This window comes from Thermothelomyces thermophilus, chromosome 1, assembly GCF_000226095.1.
Source record: "Thermothelomyces thermophilus ATCC 42464 chromosome 1, complete sequence".
Lineage (NCBI taxonomy): Eukaryota > Fungi > Ascomycota > Sordariomycetes > Sordariales > Chaetomiaceae > Thermothelomyces > Thermothelomyces thermophilus.
Genome location: NC_016472.1, coordinates 57,111 through 78,829, shown reverse-complemented (window position 1 = coordinate 78,829; position 21,719 = coordinate 57,111). Strand labels below are relative to the sequence as shown.

The window sequence follows — 21,719 nt, the reverse complement described above, 5'->3', positions numbered from 1 at the left end:
CAAACACGATGTGAAGCAAAGCTTTGCTTTTGTGTTTGTACCAAGTACATACACGTGTGTGTTTGGGAACGGGGTCTGCTCTGCTTGCTTGATGGAGGGGGGGAAAAGCATGCTACGGAACGATACCCAGGAATTGTACATACATATATATATACATACCTTGTAATACTGTCTTCTTGAGATAGAATTGAGGATTCCATGCCCCTGGCGGAGCAAGAAAAAAAATGCCGTCGAACAAGCACAGGCGTAAAGAGACGGCGCTCGAATGGAGCAGGTCGTGATTCTCCCGAACTACATAGAATTGCCTGTTTGCACCGCAAACACTACTCAGGACTCTGTCCGCCCCCTTGCCAGTAACCGGGCGAGTACGGTACGCTCCAAACGACACCAGAATCTCTATTACAACAAATTTCAAATCTACAGACCGACCCCCTACCTCTACTCTAGACACGGCCGGCCTGTTACATACAAACGACACTGCAGAAGTACTCTCAAGATCTAGAAACAGAATCGAAAAAAAAAGAGTTTCGAAAAAAAAAAGCCGAGGGCAAAAGGCTACTCGATCCGCTTCTTGCCCTCCTCCGCGTTGATGTACCTCGCCGTGCTCAGACCACGCTCGTGGCGCGCCACCAGCGGGCCCAGGATCCGGTCCTTGCGCACCCGGTTGATGGTCTCGTGGTAGCCTTCGGTCGCCCAAGGGCGAGGGTTCAGCTTGGGCCAGTTGACCTAACGTCTGTCAGTAAGTTCTGGCCTGGTGGAAGCCCCGGGGGGGGGGGGGGGGGAAGAAGGTAAAGGGAAAGAAAAGAGAGAGAGCGCCACGGAAGGGGTAGAAAACAAACAGGAATGAAAGAACTTACGTAGAGCATGCCGTTGGATAGGATGAAGTGGACGCCCCACAGGGCGACGGCGGCCCAGAAGATGGTAAACAGGCGCAGGGGCCAGACGGCGGCATCGGGCAGGCGCGGGGTGTAGAGGGCGACGAGGACGAAGAAGAAGCCAAAGGCGGCGATGTAGGGCACGCTCTGGATCCAGACGGGGCGGCGGTCGGCAAAGATGAAGGCGGAGCCGATGCCGCCGGCGGGGACCTGGTAGGCGCCGAGGAAGAGGTCGAAGGCGTCCTGGCGGGGCCCGTCGAGGAAGTTGTTCTTCCAGTAGCGCGTCAGGGCGACGTTGCCGTCCTGCAGCGCGCCGCCCTTGGTGCGCTTGCCCAGCCTGGTCAGGTCCGTCTTCATGGCGCCGGTGCCCGAGTAGGCCTTGGAGACGACGTCGGCGTTGTCGGCCCACATGTTGCGGAAGAGCAGCTCGAAGGCGTCGTCCTCGTCGGCGAAGCGCGAGCCGCGCGGCAGCAGGCCGAGGTCGATCAGCATGCGGTCGAGCGTCCAGCGGGCGAGCATGCTCTGGACGACGTTGGTGCGGTCGAGGCAGTCCATGCAGTTGGAGCGCACCACGCTCGTCTGCAGGCTGCGCACCTCGAGGCGGCCGTCGATGCGGCTGCCGGGGGCCTCGGCGGCGCGGAAGTACTGCTGGGCCACCAGGGCGTCGCGCATGCGGTCGATGAGCAGCTGCGCCCGGTGCATCTGCAGGCCCTTGGTCTCGGCGTGGAAGTCGAAGTAGATGTAGTGCAGGCGGTCGAACGGCGAGCGCGCCGGGCCCCCCCCGCCCTTCTCGATCGTGCGGAACTTCTCCTCGGTCCGCCGGTCCGCCTGCGCGTGCTCCTGGGGGCTCGAGACGAGCATGTCGACGACCTGCTCGTACGCCTGCTTGATGCGCATCTCGCGGCCTTTCTGGTTGACAAGGTTGACCAGGTAGTTGTCGCCGTAGATGCGGATCTGCTCCTCGAAGTGGGCGCGGGCGGCCGGGAGCGCGGCCTCGATGGCGCGGACCTGCAGCTTGGGCGTGTACTTGAGCATGTTGACCTCGGCCCAGTACGCGGGCACGCTGCCGCGCGTCTGGACGTACGACAGGATCTGCATCTCCTTGCCCGCGGCGCCGCCGCGTTGCAAGCCCCCGGGCCCCGAGCTGCTGCCCGCGAAGCCGCCGCCGAGCCCTGCGGCGCTGTCGTTGAGAACCAGGATCTGCTCCGTCTCGTTGTAGTTGGCCGCGTGCCCCTGGTCGTCGAGCCCGCGGGTGAAGTAGCGGGTGCCCGCCCGGTGGCGCGACCGGCGCGTGATGAGGGCGAGGGTCAGGGGCGTGCCCTTGAAGGTAGTCGGGTGGATCTCGAGCATGCCGAAGATGACGGGCAGGATGTAGGGATCGATGCCGGGCTGGGGCGCCGGCTGGCCGCGGCTTCCCAGGTTGCGGAAGTTGATCAGGTCGGACTGGATGAAACGGTTCCAGAAGAAGCGGTCGTCGGCTCGCTTCCACAGCGGGACGGAGTTGTCGTGCTCGGCCTGGCGCTGGAAGCTGTTGGTGAGGTCGACGGCGTACGAGAAGTACATTGGGCCGGACTTGATAAAGTTGCGCAGCAGCGCGAGGAAGCGGTCCTCATCGGGGTCGTGCACCTGGCGCTCGCGCAGAGGGAGGAGCTCGGTGGCCACGATCTTGTACACCATCTGCCCGCGGAGGCGACCGACGGGCTTGGCCTTTGTGATGACTATAATGTACTTGTCTGGAGAGGGCGAGAGAGGGGGAGAGGGGGAGAGAGAGTTAGCGCCGCCTGTGTCTCTGCGTTCTTGTCTCCTCGGATCACGTACCCAGCCGCAACTGGATCATGCCCAGGATGCCGGCGATGCTCGTCACGCGGGTCACGCGCTTGCCGGCGAGAAGGGCGGCATCGTTGAGCCGGATGTCGCCCGTTGGGCGGTCAATCGACAGGGCGGGCGCATTAGGGCTGGAGGGCGAGGAGAAGATGTACGAGTCGGAGGCGGTTTGCACGTTGATGTCGCGGAAAGGGAGCGCCATGGCTGCGAGACCGCTTGGGCGACAAGCGGCGGCGATGGGCGTTGTTTCAAGGGCTTCCGCTCGAACCGAATTCCATGCGGTGCGGGCGAGTTTGTGCGCCAAAAAAGAAAAAGAAAAAAAATTAAGCCGTTGACGAGACGAGGGAGCGAGGAGAGGGCGGCCGTCAATTCTCTGCTTTCGGTGTTGGTTTTGCTAAAAATGGCAGTTTTGGTTTCATCCCTGAGCACCTTTAAAGCTGACGTTCTGGGAGCTTGCCAACAATAGCGAAGTTGGATCTGTTCTCTTTCCGGATTGAGCTCTCAAAAGCTGGCCTGGCCGGACTTGGCATGGCGCTTCTGGCTGCCGGCGCCGGCTGGCGTACTCCGTAGTTAACTGAATGCCAGGGTGACCGCCCCAGTGTAGCACCAACGGGTGGCCAACCGGGGGGGGGGGGGGAGGTACGTAACCAGGCCGCCGTCGGCATCACGTGGAAGTGCACAGACCAGTTACGGCTGCCTTCGCTATCGGGCCAGGCCTGACGTGTGCACCCGCCCGCTGACCAGTGGCAGTGGCCAGGTCCCGGTTGCGCTCATCGACCTCGCCAAACCAGCTCCGTTCAGCAATTGCAACCTTGGTCCCGTGGTTCTCAACACCCGACCGACTACGTCCTCTCGAAACGGCCGACCGTCCAGTCTCGGCTTTCATTCCTCCCAGCCTACACACACCGCGACCTCTAATCCCCGCGATATCTCATCTTCTTCTGCGAACCGAGCCTCCGCAGCCGACCCGTCAACACAACCGCTCTCACTTTTCAAGCGTCGGGGCTCTTCCGCTCTTTCCTCTTATCTATCCCCGACACGGCCATGGCGACTCGAGGACCCCCCGGCGCTCGCGGCATGAGCAACCGCTTTGCCCAGTTCAAGCTGGTGTTGCTAGGTAAGACGGCGCTGCCAGCCGGCCGGCAAGGTACGCGGGCTTACTCGGTACAGGTGAATCGGCCGTCGGGAAGAGCTCGATCGTGCTGCGGTTCGTCAAGGTGAGCAAACATGCCATCCTATGCGGCCGAGCACGGAGACTTACGGCATCAGGATCAATTCGACTCGTACAGGGAATCCACTATCGGCGCCGCCTTCCTCACGCAAACCATCTCGCTGGATGAGAACACGACGGTCAAGTTCGAGATCTGGGATACGGCGGGCCAGGAACGGTACAAGTCGCTGGCCCCGATGTACTACAGGAATGCCAACTGCGCAGTCGTCGTTTACGACATCACCCAGGCGGTGCGTACTTGTCTTTATTCCTCCGTTTCGCTCCGCATGTCTCTCTTGCTCCCTTGCTGACTGGACCAGACATCCCTCGACAAGGCCAAATCGTGGGTTAAAGAGCTCCAGCGGCAGGCCAACGAGAACATCATCATCGCCCTCGCCGGGAACAAGCTGGACCTGGTGACGGAGCAGCCCGACAAGCGGGCGATCGAGACGGCCGACGCCGAGGCGTATGCAAGGGAGGCTGGCCTTCTGTTCTTTGAGACGTCGGCAAAGACGGCCGAGAATGTGCAGGAGTTGTTCACCGCCATCGCCAAGAAGTTGCCGCTCGACCAGGTCGGGCCCAGGCATGCCCGGCCAGGCCAGCGACCCGGTGTCAGCCTAGCGCCCGAGGGGGCAAACACGCAGGTTGGCGGGCCGTGCGCTTGCTGACGGAATGAATGCGTGGAAGAGGGGAAGGGAGAGAGAGAGAGAGAGAACAGAAGAGAGCATGGCGGTCTTTTTTTTTTTTCTTTTTTTTTTTTTTTTGATGCGGCTGCAGATGAGCCGTAGCTGTCGAGCAGGAAGAGCCGCATTAGACACGTTTATCCCGGGATGGTGGGACATTGTCGGCAACACACACATCTGGGGTGGAGTCTGTTGGGCGGGGTGACTGGGCCGTTTAATGCCTTATTTCACGGGTTTATGGATGATTTTTCTCTCTCGTTTCTGTTGACACGGATGGATGGCCTCGCAACGAGAAGAAGGCTGGGCTGTGCTTTGGGTGTATAGTAGGCAGATAGAGGCAACAGCTTGGGACGCGGTAATCCTAATCACGCAAAGGGGCCGAGCCGTGTTGCCAATCTTTTTCCGCCCTTGATTTTTCTGATTTTTCTGATTTTTCTTACATACTCTGACTCTTGGGCAAGTGTGCAAGTCGTCCAGCATTCCGACTTTGAGATGAACACCTCCGTGCTATTAGTGCTATTACACACTACTACTACCTGGCGTTCGGGGTTGCCCGGTCGCTCGGCGCTAAAATTGGTAGTGATACCTTGTTTGAACGGAACAGGTGGGTGCCAAGACCCGACTGCCAGGGCGGGCGGCCCAGTTCCCGCAGCTCTCCCGGAACTTTGCCGAGCTCTTTTTTGCTTGCTCAATCCAAAACCCACCACCTTCCGTACTCTCCCATTGCGCCTTGTCGGCCACCCCAATCCCCAATCCCCCCTCATGTTGCGGACATCACTGCGATCCGTGAGGGCGCTGGGCACCAGGCCCGCCGCGGCTGCTGCTGGCCGCCAATGGCAAGTTGCTGCGGCCCGGCGTGCGGTTGTGTCGGGGCAGGTTCAGGTATGAAATTGATGAGGTCATGCACGCGCTCTTTTGCACCACAGTGACAGTGATGAGCTAACCAACCGCCGCCCGGCCCCCGTTCTTTTCGTTTCCAGAACCGATTCTACGCCGACAATAGCAAGCGTCCCGATGAAGTCAAGATTCCGGCCTCCGAGACCCTGACGGCCCCGTCGACCCCGGCCCCGGCTCCGGCTCCTCCCGCCGTCGAGAAGGCCCCCCCCAAGCCTCCCGCCCCGGGCCCGGCGGCCACGCCAGCGACAGCGACCAAGACTCCGCCTCCGCCGCCGCCGCCGCCGACGACGACGATGCCTCCGCCGCCGGTGCCCCCCAGGAAGAAGGGCTTCTTCCGGCGGCTGCGCAACTTCGTCCTGACGCTGACCCTGCTGAGCGCCCTGGGATTCGCCGGCGGTGTGTGGTATGCGCGCATCAACGACAACTTCCACGACTTCTTTACCGAGTACATCCCCTACGGCGAGCAGGCCGTGCTCTATTTCGAGGAGATGGATTTCAAGAAGCGGTTTCCCAACGTGGCCGGCAGAGTGACGGGCCGACGGCCGGAGGGCGAGCAGGTCAAGATCCCCGCCCAGAGTGGCGCCTCGTGGCGTGTCGCCGACGGCAGGGAGACCGGCGGCCGCCAGTCGAGCGCGGTGCAAAAAGTCGAGGCCGCCAAGGAGCCCAGCCGAAAGGCGGAGCCCGCTGTCGTCGCCCAGGCCAAGCAGGAGACGGCCAAGCAGCCCTCGGCCGAGACTACCACCAAGGCGGCGGAGGAGAAGCCCGTTCCCGTGCCCACGCCCGCTCCCGGTCCGACCCCGGCTCCGGCTCCTGAGCCTGCTGCCATCGATCCCGCTCCCGCGAAGCAGTCGTTCAAGGCTCCCGAGGTGGACGAGCCCTCGCGGTGGCCGCCCGCCTCGCCCATCGACCCGCTCGCCGTCCCCGACGCGGCCGAGCCGGTCGTCCAGGCCATGGTGCGCATGCTGAACGACATCATCACCGTCATCAACCACGACGGCGCCAGCGAGAAGTACGGCGCGACCATCGGCAAGGCCAAGGGCGAGATCAGCAAGCTCGGCCAGAAGGTCCGCGACCTCAGGGCGGCGGTGGAGAAGGAGGCCGCGCAGCAGGTCAAGGAGCGCGTCGACGGCTTCGACAAGGCCGCCAACGAGCTGGTCTCGCGCCTCGAGGCCGCCATGGCGGCGCAGGAGCAGCAGTTCCGGCGCGAGTTCGAGGCCGAGATGGAGCGGCTGAGGAAGAGCTACGACAGCAAGGTGCAGCTCATCCAGGAGCGCGAGCGCCAGCTGGCCGAGGAGAAGCTCAACAACCGGCTGCTCGAGCAGGCCATCCAGCTGCAGCGCCAGTTCGCCAGTGACATCAAGAGGCACGTCGAGGAGGAGCGCGAGGGCCGCCTCGGCAAGCTCGAGGAGCTCAAGGCCGCCGTGGCCGACCTCGAGAGGCTCACGGCCGGCTGGAACGAGGTGGTCGACTCCAACCTGCGCACGCAGCAGCTGCACGTCGCCGTCGAGGCCGTGCGCGCCAGCCTCGAGGACGCCCGCCACCCGCGGCCCTTCGTCAAGGAGCTGATCGCCCTCAAGGAGATCGCCGCCCAGGACCCCGTCATCGACGCCGCCATCGCGTCCATCCACCCGTCGGCCTACCAGCGCGGCGTCTCGACCCCGGCCGAGCTGATCGACCGGTTCCGCCGCGTGGCCGCCGAGGTGCGCAAGGCGTCCCTGCTGCCGGAGGACGCCGGCGTCGCCAGCCACGCCTCGAGCTACGTCCTGAGCAAGGTCCTCTTCAAGAAGCAGGGCCTGGCCGCGGGCGACGACGTCGAGAGCATCCTGACCCGCACGCAGACCTTCCTCGAGGAGGGCGACCTGGACAACGCGGCGCGCGAGATGAACGGCCTCACCGGCTGGTCCAAGACGCTCAGCCGCGACTGGCTAGCCGAGGTGAGGAAGGTGTTGGAAGTGCGCCAGGCCTTGGACGTATGTTATATATTTTTTATTCCCCTTTTTTGAACCCTCCCCTTTGAAGTGTTGCTCTACGAATATAACATGCTAATGGACTTTTTTCACAGGTCATCCAAACCGAGGCTAGGCTGCAGAGTTTGAAGGCGGAGTAGACGGGACTTTTATTCTTTAACTTTTTCCTTTGTCGATGTATGTACATTCCTGCGTTACTGCGTAGATCTAAAGGTCAAGAAGGACGGTTCGGGCTGGGTGCGTGTATTAAGTAGCCAATAGACGCGGTCAGCTGTTGTCAGCTCGTTTTCCATCGATTGTTTGCTTTTGGTAGTGTGGCAGCTCAGGTTCGGGGGTGTGTGTGGAATGCAGATTTTGAGGTTTTGGGCTCGTTCGGGGTGTTTATCCGCTGTGATGATATTTTATAACCTTGAGAATCTTCGGAGTTGATTGAACCAAAACCAAAAAACCAAGCGAAGCCGGAGAAGACCGAGGGGCCCGCCCACGTCTCACTGCAGACAAAACCAACAAACTCAACATCGATCACTCATCGACAAACCTTTTGGTTTCATCGATTCCGGATTGACAAAATTACCCCGGGGAACCCGAGGGAAATGTCGAAATAACTAAAACAGCGAGCTCTCTCATAGCGAGATGTTCGCAACCCGCCGCGCCATCTCCAGATCCGTCATCCAAACTCAAGCTCAAGCTCATCGTCGCCAACTGATCGTTGCCTCCAGACTAAAAGTCATCGATTCAGTCAGCTGCAGCGGCCGCTCGTCGCATCTCTTACACACAATGGCTGCCCCCAGCGTGCCCGACGACGCTTACGCCACCGCGCTCTCCCGTCTGGCGCAGCTCCAGTCCAACCGTGCCGTCACCTCTCTCTTCGACCCTGCCCCAGCAACAGCCGCCGCTTCAGCAGGAGGAGCAGGAGGAGGAGGAGGAGGGGGAGGCGGCAAACCCGCCGACCTAAACGCCCTGGCCATTCCCGAGATGCTCGCCTGGCTCGGCCGGGCAGGGTACACGCCCGCGTCGCTGGCCGCCTTGCCGGTGCGGTTCGTGCACGTGGCGGGGACCAAGGGCAAGGGCAGCGTCAGCGCGCTGATCGCGTCCGTCCTGGCGCAGTACCCCGGGGCCGGGCGGGTTGGCTTGTACACGTCGCCGCACGTGCTGTCGGTGCGCGAGCGGATCGTGCTGGACGGCGCCCCGATCGCGCCCGACCGGTTCGCGCGCTACGTCGCAGAGGTCTGGGACCGGCTGACCGAGGCAGCGCGGCGGGAGGCCGCCGAGGCCAAGCTCAAGGCCGCGGCCGGGGCCGGGGCCGGGGCCGGGGGTGGTGGCGAGGGGGGTTCGCCGCCGCCGCCGCCGCCGCCGCCGCGCGTCAGCCTCACGCCGGCCGAGGAGGAGGAGCTGCTGAGCGGGCCGGCGACCAAGCCGTTCTATTTCCGCTTCCTGACCCTCGTGGCGCTGCATGCGTTCGTCTCCGAGGGCGGCCGTGGCCTGCGCAGCGCCGTGGTCGAGTGCGGCATCGGCGGCGAGTACGACTCGACCAACGTGCTGCCCAGGGAGGGCGTCACGGCCACGGTGGTGACGCAGCTGGGGATCGATCACGTCGGCATGCTGGGCGACACGGTCAACAAGATCGCGTGGCACAAGAGCGGCATCTTCAAGGAAGGCGTCAAGGCCTTCACCAGGCGGCTGCCCGAGGCGCAAGAGCACCAGCGCGGCGTCATGGAGGTGCTGCGCCGGCGGGCGCGCGAGAAGGGCGCCGTCCTGGTCGAGGTGCCGGACGAGGAGGTCGAGCGGTGGGGAGGGGTCGACGGCGCCCGCCTGCAGGGGCCGTTTCAGAAGTACAACATGGCCCTGGCCGTCCACGCCGCGAGGGAGCACCTGCTGCGCGTCGGGGTCAGGTTCGAGGGCAGGTTCGGGACGGACGAGTGGTTGCTCGGCGACATGCCGCCCGAGTTCGTCCGGGGGCTGCGCGAGGCCGCCCTGCGCGGGCGCTGCGAGGTGCTCCGGGACGCGCAGCAGGGCACCATCATCGAGTGGCACGTCGACGGCGCGCACACCGACGACAGTCTGGCCGGGGTGGGCCGGTGGTTCGCGGACAGGGCGGGTGGCGACGACAACGACGGCGGCGGCGGCGGCAGCGTGCGGGTATTGCTGTTCAACCAGCAGGAGAGGGATCCGGCGCCGCTGTTGAGGGCGCTTCTATCTGGAGCGCAGAGCGGCGGCCGGACCGCCTTCGACCATGCCATATTTACGAGGAACGAAGAGGAGGAACCGGCAGATGGCGAGGAACGCGACCTCTCTACGCAGATCAGGGCACAGGAGACGATGCAGGAGGCCGCCGACGGCACGACCACCACGACGGTGCACAACGCCGTCCGTCCCGCGGTGGAGCAGATCAGGCATATCGCGGCGCAGGCGAGGGAGCAAGGGAAGCCGTGCCGGGTGCTGGTTACGGGAAGTTTCCACCTGGCGGGCGCCGTGCTCAAGATCATTGACCATGCCGAATACTAATAATTAAGCCTGCCAAATCTATCCCGAAACTCCGAAAGCCCCAGATGGCCGTGAAGCATGCAACCTGTATAGTTGAATCACCAGGTGAAATCCGCGAACGCGTCGATGAAGACGAGCCTCCAGTCAATATTCGTAATCGCCGAGACGGACGGACTCCCAAACCCCGTCTTCGCCTCGGTATCATTCTTTTCGCCCCCTTCCTCCTCTCTTCCCTTTCCCCTCCATTTGCCTACCAAGTTCGGAATTACAACGCATCAGCGCTCTCCAAGATACCTAGCGCACCGCCGACCAGGTGCAGGCTGCCGGTGATGAGAGCCTGGACCTTGTGCTCTCCGCTCGCCAAGCCGCGGGCGGCGTTGATGGCCTCCTCGATGGTGGGAATGAGCATGACGTTGGCGGACGGGTCCAGCTTCTTCCACCTGTCGGCGAACACGCGCTGCTGGGTCATCTTCTCGATGTCGGCGGGGTTGTGCTGGTGGTTTACAAAGTCTGGGCTCGTTTGTCAACGCGCAGGAAAAAAACACAAACGACGAGAAGACGGTGCGCCGCCCCGTTCGCCGGCGGATGATGCATCGTGTAGAGCGGTAGAGCGGACCGGAACCGGATCGGACCGGAAGCGGACAGAGACATACCTCTCTTGTAGCCGGTGGCGGCGTACGTGACGTTTGTGCAAAATATGACGTGCTCGAACCCCCGGCCCGTATCCTTGACGGTGTTGCAGAGCCCGTCGAGAAAGTCGACCGCCTCGGCGCGGCCCTGCTGGTTGAAGATGAGCACCCTGGGCCCGCCCCCGGCCCGGCCGGCGCACTCGCCGACGAACCAGCGGGCCGCCATCTTGAGACTGTCGACGGTGTGGGCACCGTCGACGTGCCAGATGACGTGGTCCTCGACCTTGACCTCGCAGCGGCCGCGCCAGACGACCTGCTCCAGGCCGTCGACAAACTCGCGCGGCAGGGCGTCCGGGTCGGGCGAGAAGGAAGGGTCCAGCCGTCTGAGGGCGGTCTCGGCAAGCGCGACGGCGAGGGTGGCGTTCTTCTTCTGGAAAGTAGCGTCCGGGCGGATCTTGACGGCGGCCAGCCGCGGGTCGATGTCGAGCACGCGGAGGCCGACTCCCTTTTCGGCGGCGCGCGCCTTGAGCACCTCGGCGGCGCGCGGGACCTGCTCGACGGTGAAGGCGGGGCTTCCGGGCTTCATGATGCCGGCCTTGTGCCAGGCGATCTTGTCGACGGTGTCGCCGAGGACGAAGACGTGGTCGATGCCGAGGGTGCTGATGCCGCTGGCCACGGGGTGCTCGACCACGTTGGTGGCGTCGTACTCGCCGCCGATGCCCGTCTCGTAGACGGCCGCGTCGACGCCCTCGGACAGGAAGACGTGGAAGCTCATGAGGGTCAGGTAGCGGGCGTAGATGGGCTTGCTGCCCGGGGCGGCGTCGTCCGCGGCCACGTCGGCGTTGGCCTCCAGGCGGTCCCAGACGTCGAAGAAGTACTTTGCAAACAGCTCCTCCGAGATGGGCGCCGAGTTGATGCGGATGCGCTCGCGCACGGCGATCAGGTGCGGGGAGGTGAAGAGGCCGACCCGGCGCGGGGACCCGCCGCGGCGCTGGTAGCGCGACAGGACCGAGTCGACAAAGGCGCAGGTGCTGCCCTTGCCCTTGGTGCCGGCGACGTGCACAATGTTGAGCCGGTCGAGGTCCCGCGGGGTGTAGCCGATGCGGGCGAGGTAGGCGCGCATCTCGCGCACCGAGGTGGCGTCGGGCCGGATGCCCGCGCGGCGGCGGGCCTCGATGGCGGCATAGGGCGTCTGGAGGGAATTGAGGGCGTCGATGGCGTCCTGGACGGTGAGCTAGTTGAGCGCGAGCGCCGGCAGTGCGTGTGGTAGAGAGCGGGGGGAAAGAGCTGGGGGAGAGCGCGGAGGGATTCGTCTGCCTACATTGTATGTCCTCGTTGTCGTCCTCGTCGTCCTCGTCGTCCTCGTCGTCGCCGATCGCGTTGGTGACGGCGTCGTCGTCGCCATGGTTCTCGAAAAAAATGGGCCGGGGCCGGGACCGGGAATCGCGCGGGTCAGTGACCAGGGAACGACGGCTGTCCACCACGCATGACGCATTGGTCGTGTTGGCGGTGGCAGTCCTCCGTTCTCGGTGAATAACCGATTTTGCTTTACGGACTCCGAAGATGCAATTCGGAGTTCGGTGCCTTGATGCACGGCGGGGCGGAATCCTCCGGGTTGCATCGGCATGTGGCGCTGTTGCCGACACCGGCACGACGTCACAGTCAAATCCCGTGCTGCCCCTCGCTTGGCCGTGCACGAACCACAACCAACTGCTTCCGAAGTCCTGGATGCGCGCTGCTACTGCAAGCTCTTGTGCGCAATTTTGTGCCCACTACCCCATCAACGGCAAGGTGGCCGAGCGGTCCAAGGCGCCAGGTTCAGGCCCACCTGAATTCGCTCATCGAGCATTCCTGGTCTCAGAAATGGGGCGTGAGTTCGAATCTCACCCTTGTCATCTTTTTCATGTTGTGATGTTTGGTTTTTTCTTGTATTTTTTTGTTCTTGGTTTCGGCTTGTGGTGATGCGTATCTCGAAGTCCCGAAGAGGGGCTTTGGACAAACTATTGAGACAGTTCTGAGTTTTCCCAACCAGCGTCGATTTTAGTCACCGTTCAGAAGGCCCTTCGAGCTTTGTGAAGACGCCGCGACCGGCGGATGGCTTGTAGCTATACAGGGAATTTCACCACGGTTTGGGGTAACCACCCCTCCCTATCTCGAGGTAGGAGTGTCGTGTATATGCTTTGTGCAAATGCCCAAGGCGCAACAACCTACCTCTCGGTGCCTCCCAACAAGAGCCAATCCACCGCCCCAGTGCCCGATCCCTAGCCTGTGGATTCTGCGGCAAAAGAATTGGCTGCAAGTTGCATCTTGACCCCCTTTTTTCGACATTGAACCCTCTCTACGAAGGTTGGTCCGGGAAGACTTTGCAATTCCCAGGTTGCCAAGACCTTGGCATACAGTATAGTCAGCTAGCACTGTAAGAGACATTTGCACACTATAGCTAAACCGAGCTTATAGATGTATCTAACACTTTAAACTAAGCTTAAAACTAGGCTTATTTTAAACATTTGTAACAATGTTCAATTCGCTATATTTTACAGTTAAGAGGCTCTATTTTACTAGCAGGTATGTCGTCTTCCCTACTTATAAGTCTATCGCTAATGTCGCCTACGTATTAGATATACAAGCTCTCTACTACAAAGTCTATCTGTAATATCCTTATTAATAGTGGCCATCTTAGCTTCTAATTTAACTTCCTTTTCGGCCCCCGATTTCTGAAGCCATTCGCGCTATATACGATAACCAGGCTCCTCCTCACCTAAAGGTAGTGGTTCAGGAACTATACCCTCCTTATACTTATTTCCTCTAGCAAGTCAGATCACCCATTTGATATTCCCCTGGATCCTTGCGACATAGACTTGTATATAGGCTCTGATGGGCAGGATAGGTAGAGAGGAACCTGGATGTGCGGTGAGGATCTGTTTACTGTATAAATTACAGTATAAATAAGATTGTGGGTGCACTTCGTACGTTAGATGCCTAGCCTTGGCACAGGATTGCAAAGTCTTCCCGGACCAACCTTCGTACTCCGTAGATCGTAGATAAAGGAAGTTTCTGATACTCAGCTGACGAGTTCTGGCCTGGCAGCGCTCGTCGCGGCAAGCCACGGGGCGGGTCCCCATGCTGTTGCGCTCGACCGCTGATAGGCGCGGCTAAAATCGCTGGGTAAATCGACGGCCCAGGCCAGTGCGCCGTTCGTGGGGTTCTCGCGGGAGCTTGCAGCGTCGGTGGATTGGAAGCTGCAATAAGCTTCCAGCGAACCAGGGGGTGCTAGTGGCGGCGCGTTGTGCTGGATAATTGTATGTACGGATTACTGTGATCCTACAGTACATCTGGACTTGGTACGGCGGACTCGGCGGGCTCACCACCAAAGACAGACAAGCCATGGCGTAATCGGCTTGCCAGGCTCGACCGCACGCTGCGGTGGAGAGGGCGTGGTTTGGTTATACTATGTATGTCATCCGGGGCAAAGTAGGTAGGTGGGGTGGTGGTGGTGCTATCGAGCCCTGGCCCTTCGCACCTCAGGCACTGAGCCTCCCCGCACCACGGCCCTCCAAGCTTCCCCAATCGATGTTTGCCCGGTCGGGGCAAGGAGGGGCATTCTTGTGCCCGAATTCAGGGCAAAGCGAAGACGGGGGACCACCAAGAGCACCACCGCTGGATATCTCCGAGAAACGGTGCTGCCCGGTTTCGCTGCGTATTTAAAACTGATTCTCTCCCTCGAGGATCTTGAACAAGCTCCCAGCTCCTCTCTGCTTCCCTCTCTGTCCTCAACCCTCCTCGATCCCGTTTGTTTGTTCAAGTCGTCTTCTGTGCTGTCATACCGACTCCCTCTCAAAGCTAATTCCTTCCCTCCCTTCTCCTTCCCTCCGTTTCTCCTTCCCTCCTACCGGGGCCAACGCAAGCAAACCACCATCAACAATGGCTTCTTCGGTAGGTGCAGCCAGGCTGAACTCCCCCCTTCTCTGTTTGCCCGCCGGCGCCCGGCTAACAGCAACCCCGCAGAACCTCTCGTTCGTCCTCAATAAGCCCAACGATGTCAGCTTCGAGGAGCGGCCCGTGCCCAAGCTGCAGAACCCGCACGATGTCCTGGTCGCCGTCAACTACACGGGCATCTGCGGCTCCGATGTGCACTACTGGCAGCACGGCGCCATCGGCCACTTCGTCGTCAAGGACCCCATGGTGCTGGGCCACGAGTCGGCCGGCACCGTCGTCGAGGTCGGCTCCGCCGTCAAGACGCTCAAGAAGGGCGACCGCATCGCCCTCGAGCCCGGCTACCCCTGCCGCCGCTGCCCCGCCTGCCTCTCGGGCCACTACAACCTCTGTCCGGACATGGTCTTCGCTGCCACCCCGCCCTACGACGGCACCCTGACCGGCTTCTGGGTCGCCCCCGTCGACTTCTGCTACAAGCTGCCCGACAACGTGTCCACCCAGGAGGGCGCCCTGATCGAGCCCCTCGCCGTCGCCGTCCACATCGTCAAGCAGGCGCGCGTCCAGCCCGGCCAGAGCGTCGTCGTCATGGGCGCCGGGCCCGTCGGCCTGCTCTGCGCCGCCGTCGCCCGCTCCTTCGGCGCCACCAAGGTCGTCTCGGTCGACATTGTCCAGTCCAAGCTCGACTTTGCCCGCTCCTACGCCGCCACCCACACGTACGCCTCCCAGCGCGTCTCGCCCGAGGAGAACGCGCGCAAGCTGCTGGCCGTCGCCGACCTGCCCGACGGCGCCGACGCCGTCATCGACGCCTCGGGCGCCGAGCCCTCCATCCAGACCTCCCTGCACGTCGTCCGCATGGGCGGCACCTACGTCCAGGGCGGCATGGGCAAGTCCGACATCACCTTCCCCATCATGGCCCTCTGCCTCAAGGAGGTCACCGCCCGCGGCTCCTTCCGCTACGGCAGCGGCGACTACAAGCTCGCCATCGACCTCGTCGCCTCGGGCAAGGTCGACGTCAAGGCCCTCATCAACGGCGTCGTCCCCTTCCGCGACGCCGAGCAGGCCTTCAAGAAGGTCAAGGAGGGCCAGGTCATCAAGATCCTCATCGCCGGCCCCAACGAGAAGGTCGACAAGGCCATCGACACCACCGTCGACGAGAACAAGCTCAAGGCCGCCCCGGTCACCGGCAGCACCGGCTGCTGCTGAGCATTTTTTTTTTTCCCCAAAAAAAAAAATTCTTCGTTAACCTTTTTATACTTTGGTTGCATCTCGTGGCGTTCAACGGTGTGCATGCATGGTGATCGGTCGGTTTATATGGATGATCTATTAGGCGTCTATGCGGGGGGGGGGGGGGGGGGGCGGGTTCTTGGTAGTGCCGTAGATAATTGAGATCAATAATCGAACTTTGTTTATGTCTCCAACATCATTCGTAATGAGCTTCCTCATCGTTCCTTGGGTTTCCCCGTTCTTGTCCCTTCTGCCGTTCCGGTCCATTCTTCTAAAGCCACCTGTCGTAATAAATTGGTCTAGATACCTATTCTTCTCCTTCTATATAACTCTTCCCCCACTCCCCTTCCGGAAGAACCGGAAATTAGATCATGTCCAGATACCGCGTCTCGATCTTGGTGTCCTTGCCCGCCCCGCTGACGCCGATGGTGACCACCTCGCCCGGCACAATATCCACCAGGTTGTCGTCGAATCGGACCCCGTCATCCTCGCACTCCAGCGCGACGCCCTTGACTGGCACCTCGGCGCTGACCTCGACCGCCGAGTAATCGGCAGTCAGCTGCGCCCGGAGCGCCCGAGGCTTCTGCAGGTGCACGTACTTGAGCGGCTCGGGCCAGTTGACGTAGCGGGCCATCTGCCTGCCCTCCTTGTCGACCAGATAGGCCGCCACCACGATCCGGCCCTCCTCCCCGACGTTCTTCTGCCGGACGGGAACGTCCAGCGCGGCGATCTCGGTCGACCGGTTCTCCCGCAGGAGCAGCGCCGCCGCCACCGTCTCGGAGAAGGTCTCCTCGCCGCTCTCGACGTCCCAGGCCTTGAGTACGCAGTCGACCGTCAAGTCCTCGAGGGTCAGGTTGCTGGCCCACACCTCGATCTGCGTCTTGACGTCCACGTTGACTCGGGTGTGCCGGTCGCGCGGGTGCAGGTGCGTCCTGCGCGTGATGCCGATGCTCACGGGCGCCATCTCGCGCTTGACCGTGAAGTAGGCCAGCTTGGGGCGCAGGTAGTAGTCGACGATGCTCCAGCTCGTGACGGGCCAGCAGTCGTTGGTCTGCCAGACCAGCGCGCCGCCGCAGTACTCGCGCCCGGGTCCGCGCCACTCGCGCTTCCAGAGGCGGTAGGCCGAGGCCAGGCACTCGCCCTGCATCAGCTGCGTGCAGTAGACAAAGTGCTCGAGCGGGTCGGGCGCGTAGCGCAGATTCTCGACCAGGTACAGCGCGATGCGCCGCTCGTGGCCCTCGGCCTTGTTGTGGAAGTCGACCGTCGACGACTGCGGGTACCGGTCCGGGTCGTCCCGGCCCAGGGGCAGGTAGGCGTCGATGGTCTTGACGGCCGGGAAGGCCTGCATGCCGAACTCGGACACGAACCGGCCGACCAGCCGGTCGAGGTTCTGCCACTTCTCCTGCGTGCCGTGCCACACGTTCCACTGATGGATGTCGCCGACGGTGGCGTCGTGCGTATTGAGCCCGGCGCCCCAGGGCGAGCCCGGGTGGTAGGGGGTGCTGGGGACCAGGTCGGCGCACACGTCGGCCAGGATCTTCTCGTAGATGTAGCGGGCCGGGAAGTCGGTCTTGAGCCAGCTCTCGGCGTCCTTGTTGGCGTAGTCGTACGTGAGGCCCTCCGACTCCTGGTACTGGTAGTCCTCGTTGTTGCCGGCCCAGATGACAATGGAGGGGTGGTGGCGCAGCCGCTTGACGTTCTCGGTGGCCTCGCGCCTGATGGACTCGAGCAGGGCCGGCCAGGCCGGGTAGTTGCCGCAGCCGAACATGAAGTCCTGCCAGACCAGGATGCCGAGCTCGTCGCAAGCGTCGTAGAAGGCCTGCTCTTCGTAGATGCCGCCGCCCCAGACGCGGATCATGAACTGGTTGCCCTCGGCCACCAGCCTGACCCAGTCATAGTAGCGCCGACGGCTGATACGCGGGATGAAGTTGTCGGCAGGGATCCAGTCGCTGCCGCCGCAGTAGATGCGGATGTTGTTGACCTCGAAGAAGAAGCTCGTACCTGGCTGGCCTTCCAGTGGCCGTTGGATCAGCTCGGCGCGGCGCAGGCCGATCCGCTTGGAGAGCGTGTCGACCTCATCGTCGCCGGCGAGCAGGGTTGCCCGGATGTCGTAGAGCGGCTGCTTGCCATAGCGGACCGGGTACCACAGCGCGGGGCTGTCGATGAGGAACGACACGGTAGCCTCGCCCGACGTGGCGTCCAGCTCGGCTGTCTCGGTGGCCACCTGCTGGCCGTCGAGGGCGATGTCGAACCGCACCCTGTCCGCCCTGCGCTCTGCGACTGCTGTCACCTTGACGCTGGCCCGCTTCAGCGACTTGTCGACGACCGTCTCGGCGTAGAGATCGGACAGGCGCGACTCGTATATCTCGAGGTGGACCGGCCGCCAGGGGCCGCAGGTCAGGAGAGTCGGGCCCCAATCCCAGCCCTGCGTAATGGGACAGTTCAGTCAGCATCGGTGAGAACGGTGAGAACGGCGGATGGTCATCTGCGGGAGGGAGGAGGTGGGAGGCTCACCCAGTGGTACTGCGCCTTGCGCACGGCCAGCCGCGAGACGTCGCCGTTCCAGCAACCCCACTTGTGGTTCGGGTGCTGCTCGACCAGCTTGCAGCCCCGCAGGTAGGCGCTGTCAAACGTGATGACGAGCTCGTTACCTTCGGCCTTCAGGACCGAGGTCACTTCGACGCGATGCGGGAGGAACATGTTGTCCGACTCGAGGATGGTGGTGCCATTGAGCACCACGGTCGCGAAAGTGTCGAGGCCGTCGAACGCGATTACTGCCCTGGCGCCCTCGGGCACCGGCGGCGCCGCGAAGACGGTCCTGTAGGTCCATTGCGCCTCGCCCACCCACTGGACGAGGAGCTCATTCTTGCCGATGAACGGGTCCGGGATCAGGCCGTGGTGTTGCAGGTCGAGGTGGACGTTAGTCGGGAAGTGGCTGACGGGCAGGAACTTGGAGTCTGGCTTGTCCGCCTGCCGGAACTCCCAGTTCTGGTCGAGCGGGATCACAACGCGGGGTGCCATGATGACGACGGGCGGCTGCCCGAGGAACGCCCGGGGGTGGGAGGGGGAGGGGGAGGGGCAGATGGCGTGGTTGCCTGGGAACTTTGGCGAGCTGCGGGAAAGAACGAAGTGCTGAACGAGTGCTGTATCGCAGCGCTCGACTCCGAGGCAGCAAGAGGCGTCGTTGGTTGAGGGGGGGAAAAAGACACAGGCAGCAGCGGCCGGCCGTCGCAGGCGCTGCCTTATATCTCCTGTTGTTATTCACATCTTGGCCAGCTCCGTGGATTGGATGCAAGTGCAAGCACATGTGGTGCTGGAGCTTGAGCTGCCGATGCACACCTTCACGACCGCGGGGCCTCGAGCCCCGATTCGTCGCCTTCTCCAATTGGGGATCCCGGGAACCCCACAGGTACCACACCGGGACCCTGTCAGGGTTGGATGTCTTATCAACTACGTCCGTACTCGTACATACATCATTGTCTTTCAAAGTCTCAAGCTGCGGTCTCGGTCAGACTGTCTCCTGCTGTCTGTCGATTGACCCGGCGGGGTTAGATGCTTCAAGTCCTATTCTATCTGTTTTTTTTGGTCTTGTTTGCAGTCGAGATCACGTTTTCCCTCTCGATTGCCGGCCGTGACGATGTACTAATGTAAGTCGCGGGAGACGATACAGGGTGCTCTCTCGCACACGTTTTTACCCTGCCGCGGTCGCGTGGAGACGGTACCTCGGAGGGAGGCTCTCCGCGACCGATCTGGGAAATGCCAAGCTCTCAAGCGCGGCGATGCAACCCTGACATACGCAATTCGTAGCCGCGCAGGTCGCCAACGGTTTGTTAGTAGGAGACAAAGGGACGTTGAGACTCGACCAAGGAAAGTAAGAAATCAACAAAAAGGAGGAAGAGCCAGAAGATAGAGCAGAGGAGATACGGGACACACACGGGATACAGAACGGACGAATTCAGATGAGAGAGCTCGCGACCCACTTGTTTGGCGGATCCGGGTCGTTCTCGCTCCGGCCATACCTTGCCCGGCGCTAACTAAACCCAGGGGGATCGCTGCGTTCGGTACCCGATAAGCAAGTCAATGTTGGTAGCAATCCGCCCACCGTGCCGATAGGTTTCCGAACTTCAGCCGGTCGTTGGGTCTGATGCCGCGCGATCGTCTTCGGGCCTGTTATGGGCTTGAGAGAAATAACTCATTATACGGTGGCTAGAAGCAGCTCTATCGCCTCACTCGACGCGCGGAGGCCGGCCCGATGCCCAAGCCTCCTTGCCATTATTATATCTAGGGCCAGCTGGCCAACATTAGGTAAAGACGTGGTATCATCAAACCCCCCTCTCCCCCCCCTTTTCCCCCCTCTCTTCCCGAGCCTGCCGTACCTGGTCAACAACATCCCCTATTCCGTCTTCTCCCCGTCAGCGTAAACACCTCTTCCCACTCCCTCAGCCCCTGCCCGGTCCGCCTCCCTCGCCTCCTCCTTCGCCCACCCACGCCGACGTCGTCCGCCGTGATGGTGCTCTTGATGCTGCCCCCGTCGCTCGCGCCGGCGTTCCACAGGGCGCCCGCGTCCCCGTACTGGATGCCGCTCATCGGGTCGTCCGGGTCGATCTCGCCGAGCTCGATCTTGGTCAGGATCATGCGCGCCAGGCGCCCAAACACCTCGTCGACGCCCTCCCCGCTGAACGCGCTGACCTCCATGGCGACGGGGATCTGCACCGTGCTGGCCCACCGGCTCGCCTCGACCGCCGACACCTCGCGGCCGTCGGGCGCCACCGTCGCCTTCAGCTGCGCGCCCAGGCCCGGGTGGATCGTCGACGTGGACGTGGACGAGTACGACGACGGTACCGGCGTGCTGGCGTAGGAGGCCGAGCTGACGCTGCCGCCGGGGGTCGGCGGTGGCACGCCCGTGTCTACGAGCGGGTCCCCCGCCAGGTCCAGCTTGTTGCCGACCAGCAGGAGGGAGAGGTTGGGCGACGCGAGCGCCCGCGCGTCGTTGAGGAAGGGCTGCAGCCCTTGGAACGAGGCGCGCGAGGTAATGTCGTAGACGAGGATAGCCCCCGCCGCGCCGCGATAGTAGGACCGCGATACGGAGCGGAAGCGCTCGGTTCCTGCCGTGTCCCAGAGCTGGGGAGGGGCGTTAGCGCGTGCCAGCTAAGGACTAGAGGTTGTGGGGGCGGGCGTGCGCAAGGGCGTGCGCGTGGGATTACACACCTGTAGCTTTATCCGTTTCCTTCGGGCCCCAGTGCCGACCTTGATGATCTTGCTCGCGAACTCGACGCCGATCGTCTGGGAGGAGAGAACGCGCCACTCGTTCTTTACGAAGCGATGTAAAAGACAGGACCTGGCTCTCGGTCAGGACACGCCGGCAGTCCCGATTCCGTCGTACTCACTTGCCCGTCCCGCTCGGCCCCAGCAGTATGACCTTTGCCAGGTAGTCGTACATGCTCCCCAGCTCCTGCTCGCGCACCGTGCCCGTGCTATCCTCGCTGGCGGCCGACGACCCCCGCGGGCGCGTCATGCCGGGCAACTCGTAGCCGCTCATGCGGAGACCAACGAGCAATCGGATTCGACGTCGTCTTTCGTCGGTCGGTCGGCGATTGCTTGTTCCGCGCTGTGCTGTGCGAATGCAGCGTCGATTCCGTAAACGACTCTCGATCTTGCGCCTTGCACGAGTTACGAGTTCTTCTGCGTATCCTGCTGCGTGGCTGGAAACGGTGTATGCTGGTTGCTCTTCTTCGGTCGTCGCGATGTTGCTCGTGTGCGGAATAGTCGAAAGTGGGATGCCCGCCGGGGGTGGCCTGCGTCACGAGAAGCACGGGTCTGCCATGCGCGATAGTGAACATGCAGCCAACCAACAATGCGGCGCGGTAATCACCATGCGACTGATAAGGGGCCTGTGCTACGGATTCCGGAAAAGTTAGCTGTGTAAGGTATCTGTACGGAACCGTAATTTCTCCTCCGTATGGAGTACTGAGTACGGAGTAATTCTCGCTTGT

The 21,719-nt window shown here is 62.2% G+C and overlaps 8 protein-coding genes and 1 non-coding gene across 9 annotated transcripts; 5 read left to right on the top strand and 4 right to left on the bottom strand.

The window, feature by feature from the left end:
- Positions 1-251: 251 nt before the first annotated feature.
- On the bottom strand, positions 252-3,179 carry MYCTH_2293961 (uncharacterized protein). The gene is made up of 3 exons (XM_003658285.1): positions 2,694-3,179; positions 858-2,608; positions 252-726 (listed from the first exon to the last, which is right to left on the bottom strand). The coding sequence occupies exons 1-3, from the start codon at positions 2,899-2,901 to the stop codon at positions 556-558; spliced, it is 2,130 nt and encodes a 709-aa protein (XP_003658333.1). The 5' UTR covers positions 2,902-3,179; the 3' UTR covers positions 252-555.
- Positions 3,180-3,450: 271 nt separating this feature from the next.
- MYCTH_2293959 (uncharacterized protein) lies at positions 3,451-4,642 on the top strand. The gene is made up of 4 exons (XM_003658284.1): positions 3,451-3,816; positions 3,870-3,916; positions 3,969-4,160; positions 4,230-4,642. Exons 1-4 carry the CDS (start codon positions 3,744-3,746, stop codon positions 4,575-4,577), a joined length of 660 nt encoding a protein of 219 aa, XP_003658332.1. The 5' UTR covers positions 3,451-3,743; the 3' UTR covers positions 4,578-4,642.
- A 644-nt stretch (positions 4,643-5,286) lies between these two features.
- MYCTH_2293957 (uncharacterized protein) lies at positions 5,287-7,907 on the top strand. The gene is made up of 3 exons (XM_003658283.1): positions 5,287-5,474; positions 5,573-7,459; positions 7,552-7,907. Exons 1-3 carry the CDS (start codon positions 5,355-5,357, stop codon positions 7,594-7,596), a joined length of 2,052 nt encoding a protein of 683 aa, XP_003658331.1. The 5' UTR covers positions 5,287-5,354; the 3' UTR covers positions 7,597-7,907.
- Positions 7,908-8,233: 326 nt separating this feature from the next.
- On the top strand, positions 8,234-9,961 carry MYCTH_2049934 (uncharacterized protein; the record flags this gene model as incomplete). Its single annotated transcript, XM_003658282.1, has 2 exons — positions 8,234-8,674; positions 9,008-9,961. 2 exons carry the CDS (start codon positions 8,234-8,236, stop codon positions 9,959-9,961), a joined length of 1,395 nt encoding a protein of 464 aa, XP_003658330.1.
- A 122-nt stretch (positions 9,962-10,083) lies between these two features.
- MYCTH_2293954 (uncharacterized protein) lies at positions 10,084-12,186 on the bottom strand. The gene is made up of 3 exons (XM_003658281.1): positions 11,891-12,186; positions 10,594-11,791; positions 10,084-10,450 (listed from the first exon to the last, which is right to left on the bottom strand). The coding sequence occupies exons 1-3, from the start codon at positions 11,972-11,974 to the stop codon at positions 10,206-10,208; spliced, it is 1,527 nt and encodes a 508-aa protein (XP_003658329.1). The 5' UTR covers positions 11,975-12,186; the 3' UTR covers positions 10,084-10,205.
- Positions 12,187-12,354: 168 nt separating this feature from the next.
- Positions 12,355-12,464, top strand: MYCTH_t53. Its single transcript has one exon. It is a non-coding gene; the product is annotated as a tRNA-Leu (tRNA).
- Positions 12,465-14,250: 1,786 nt separating this feature from the next.
- On the top strand, positions 14,251-15,850 carry MYCTH_2293953 (uncharacterized protein). Its single transcript, XM_003658280.1, has 2 exons — positions 14,251-14,502; positions 14,575-15,850. Exons 1-2 carry the CDS (start codon positions 14,491-14,493, stop codon positions 15,703-15,705), a joined length of 1,143 nt encoding a protein of 380 aa, XP_003658328.1. The 5' UTR covers positions 14,251-14,490; the 3' UTR covers positions 15,706-15,850.
- Positions 15,851-16,090: 240 nt separating this feature from the next.
- On the bottom strand, positions 16,091-18,747 carry MYCTH_90655 (glycoside hydrolase family 2 protein; the record flags this gene model as incomplete). The annotated part of the gene is made up of 2 exons (XM_003658279.1): positions 16,091-18,151; positions 18,241-18,747. 2 exons carry the CDS (start codon positions 18,745-18,747, stop codon positions 16,091-16,093), a joined length of 2,568 nt encoding a protein of 855 aa, XP_003658327.1.
- Positions 18,748-20,074: 1,327 nt separating this feature from the next.
- MYCTH_2293949 (uncharacterized protein) lies at positions 20,075-21,594 on the bottom strand. The gene is made up of 3 exons (XM_003658278.1): positions 21,114-21,594; positions 20,935-21,064; positions 20,075-20,847 (listed from the first exon to the last, which is right to left on the bottom strand). Exons 1-3 carry the CDS (start codon positions 21,263-21,265, stop codon positions 20,107-20,109), a joined length of 1,023 nt encoding a protein of 340 aa, XP_003658326.1. The 5' UTR covers positions 21,266-21,594; the 3' UTR covers positions 20,075-20,106.
- Positions 21,595-21,719: the final 125 nt, after the last annotated feature.

What these genes read in the sequence shown, in the direction of transcription:
- MYCTH_2293961 (XM_003658285.1), bottom strand. Translation starts at nt 2,901, where the DNA reads ATGGCGCTCCCTTTCCGCGACATCAACGTGCAAACCGCCTCCGACTCG. An exon ending in CATGATCCAGTTGCGGCTGG is followed by an intron (nt 2,609 to 2,693) that starts GTACGTGATCCG and finishes CGCCCTCTCCAG; the next exon opens with ACAAGTACATTATAGTCATC. An exon ending in TATCCAACGGCATGCTCTAC is followed by an intron (nt 727 to 857) that starts GTAAGTTCTTTC and finishes GACAGACGTTAG; the next exon opens with GTCAACTGGCCCAAGCTGAA.
- MYCTH_2293954 (XM_003658281.1), bottom strand. Translation starts at nt 11,974, where the DNA reads ATGGCGACGACGACGCCGTCACCAACGCGATCGGCGACGACGAGGACG. An exon ending in CGACAACGAGGACATACAAT is followed by an intron (nt 11,792 to 11,890) that starts GTAGGCAGACGA and finishes CTCACCGTCCAG; the next exon opens with GACGCCATCGACGCCCTCAA. An exon ending in CGCCACCGGCTACAAGAGAG is followed by an intron (nt 10,451 to 10,593) that starts GTATGTCTCTGT and finishes AAACGAGCCCAG; the next exon opens with ACTTTGTAAACCACCAGCAC.
- MYCTH_2293959 (XM_003658284.1), top strand. Translation starts at nt 3,744, where the DNA reads ATGGCGACTCGAGGACCCCCCGGCGCTCGCGGCATGAGCAACCGCTTT. An exon ending in GTTCAAGCTGGTGTTGCTAG is followed by an intron (nt 3,817 to 3,869) that starts GTAAGACGGCGC and finishes TACTCGGTACAG; the next exon opens with GTGAATCGGCCGTCGGGAAG. An exon ending in TCGTGCTGCGGTTCGTCAAG is followed by an intron (nt 3,917 to 3,968) that starts GTGAGCAAACAT and finishes TTACGGCATCAG; the next exon opens with GATCAATTCGACTCGTACAG.
- MYCTH_2293949 (XM_003658278.1), bottom strand. Translation starts at nt 21,265, where the DNA reads ATGAGCGGCTACGAGTTGCCCGGCATGACGCGCCCGCGGGGGTCGTCG. An exon ending in GGGCCGAGCGGGACGGGCAA is followed by an intron (nt 21,065 to 21,113) that starts GTGAGTACGACG and finishes ACCGAGAGCCAG; the next exon opens with GTCCTGTCTTTTACATCGCT. An exon ending in GGAAACGGATAAAGCTACAG is followed by an intron (nt 20,848 to 20,934) that starts GTGTGTAATCCC and finishes GCCCCTCCCCAG; the next exon opens with CTCTGGGACACGGCAGGAAC.
- MYCTH_2293957 (XM_003658283.1), top strand. Translation starts at nt 5,355, where the DNA reads ATGTTGCGGACATCACTGCGATCCGTGAGGGCGCTGGGCACCAGGCCC. An exon ending in TTGTGTCGGGGCAGGTTCAG is followed by an intron (nt 5,475 to 5,572) that starts GTATGAAATTGA and finishes TTTCGTTTCCAG; the next exon opens with AACCGATTCTACGCCGACAA. An exon ending in AAGTGCGCCAGGCCTTGGAC is followed by an intron (nt 7,460 to 7,551) that starts GTATGTTATATA and finishes CTTTTTTCACAG; the next exon opens with GTCATCCAAACCGAGGCTAG.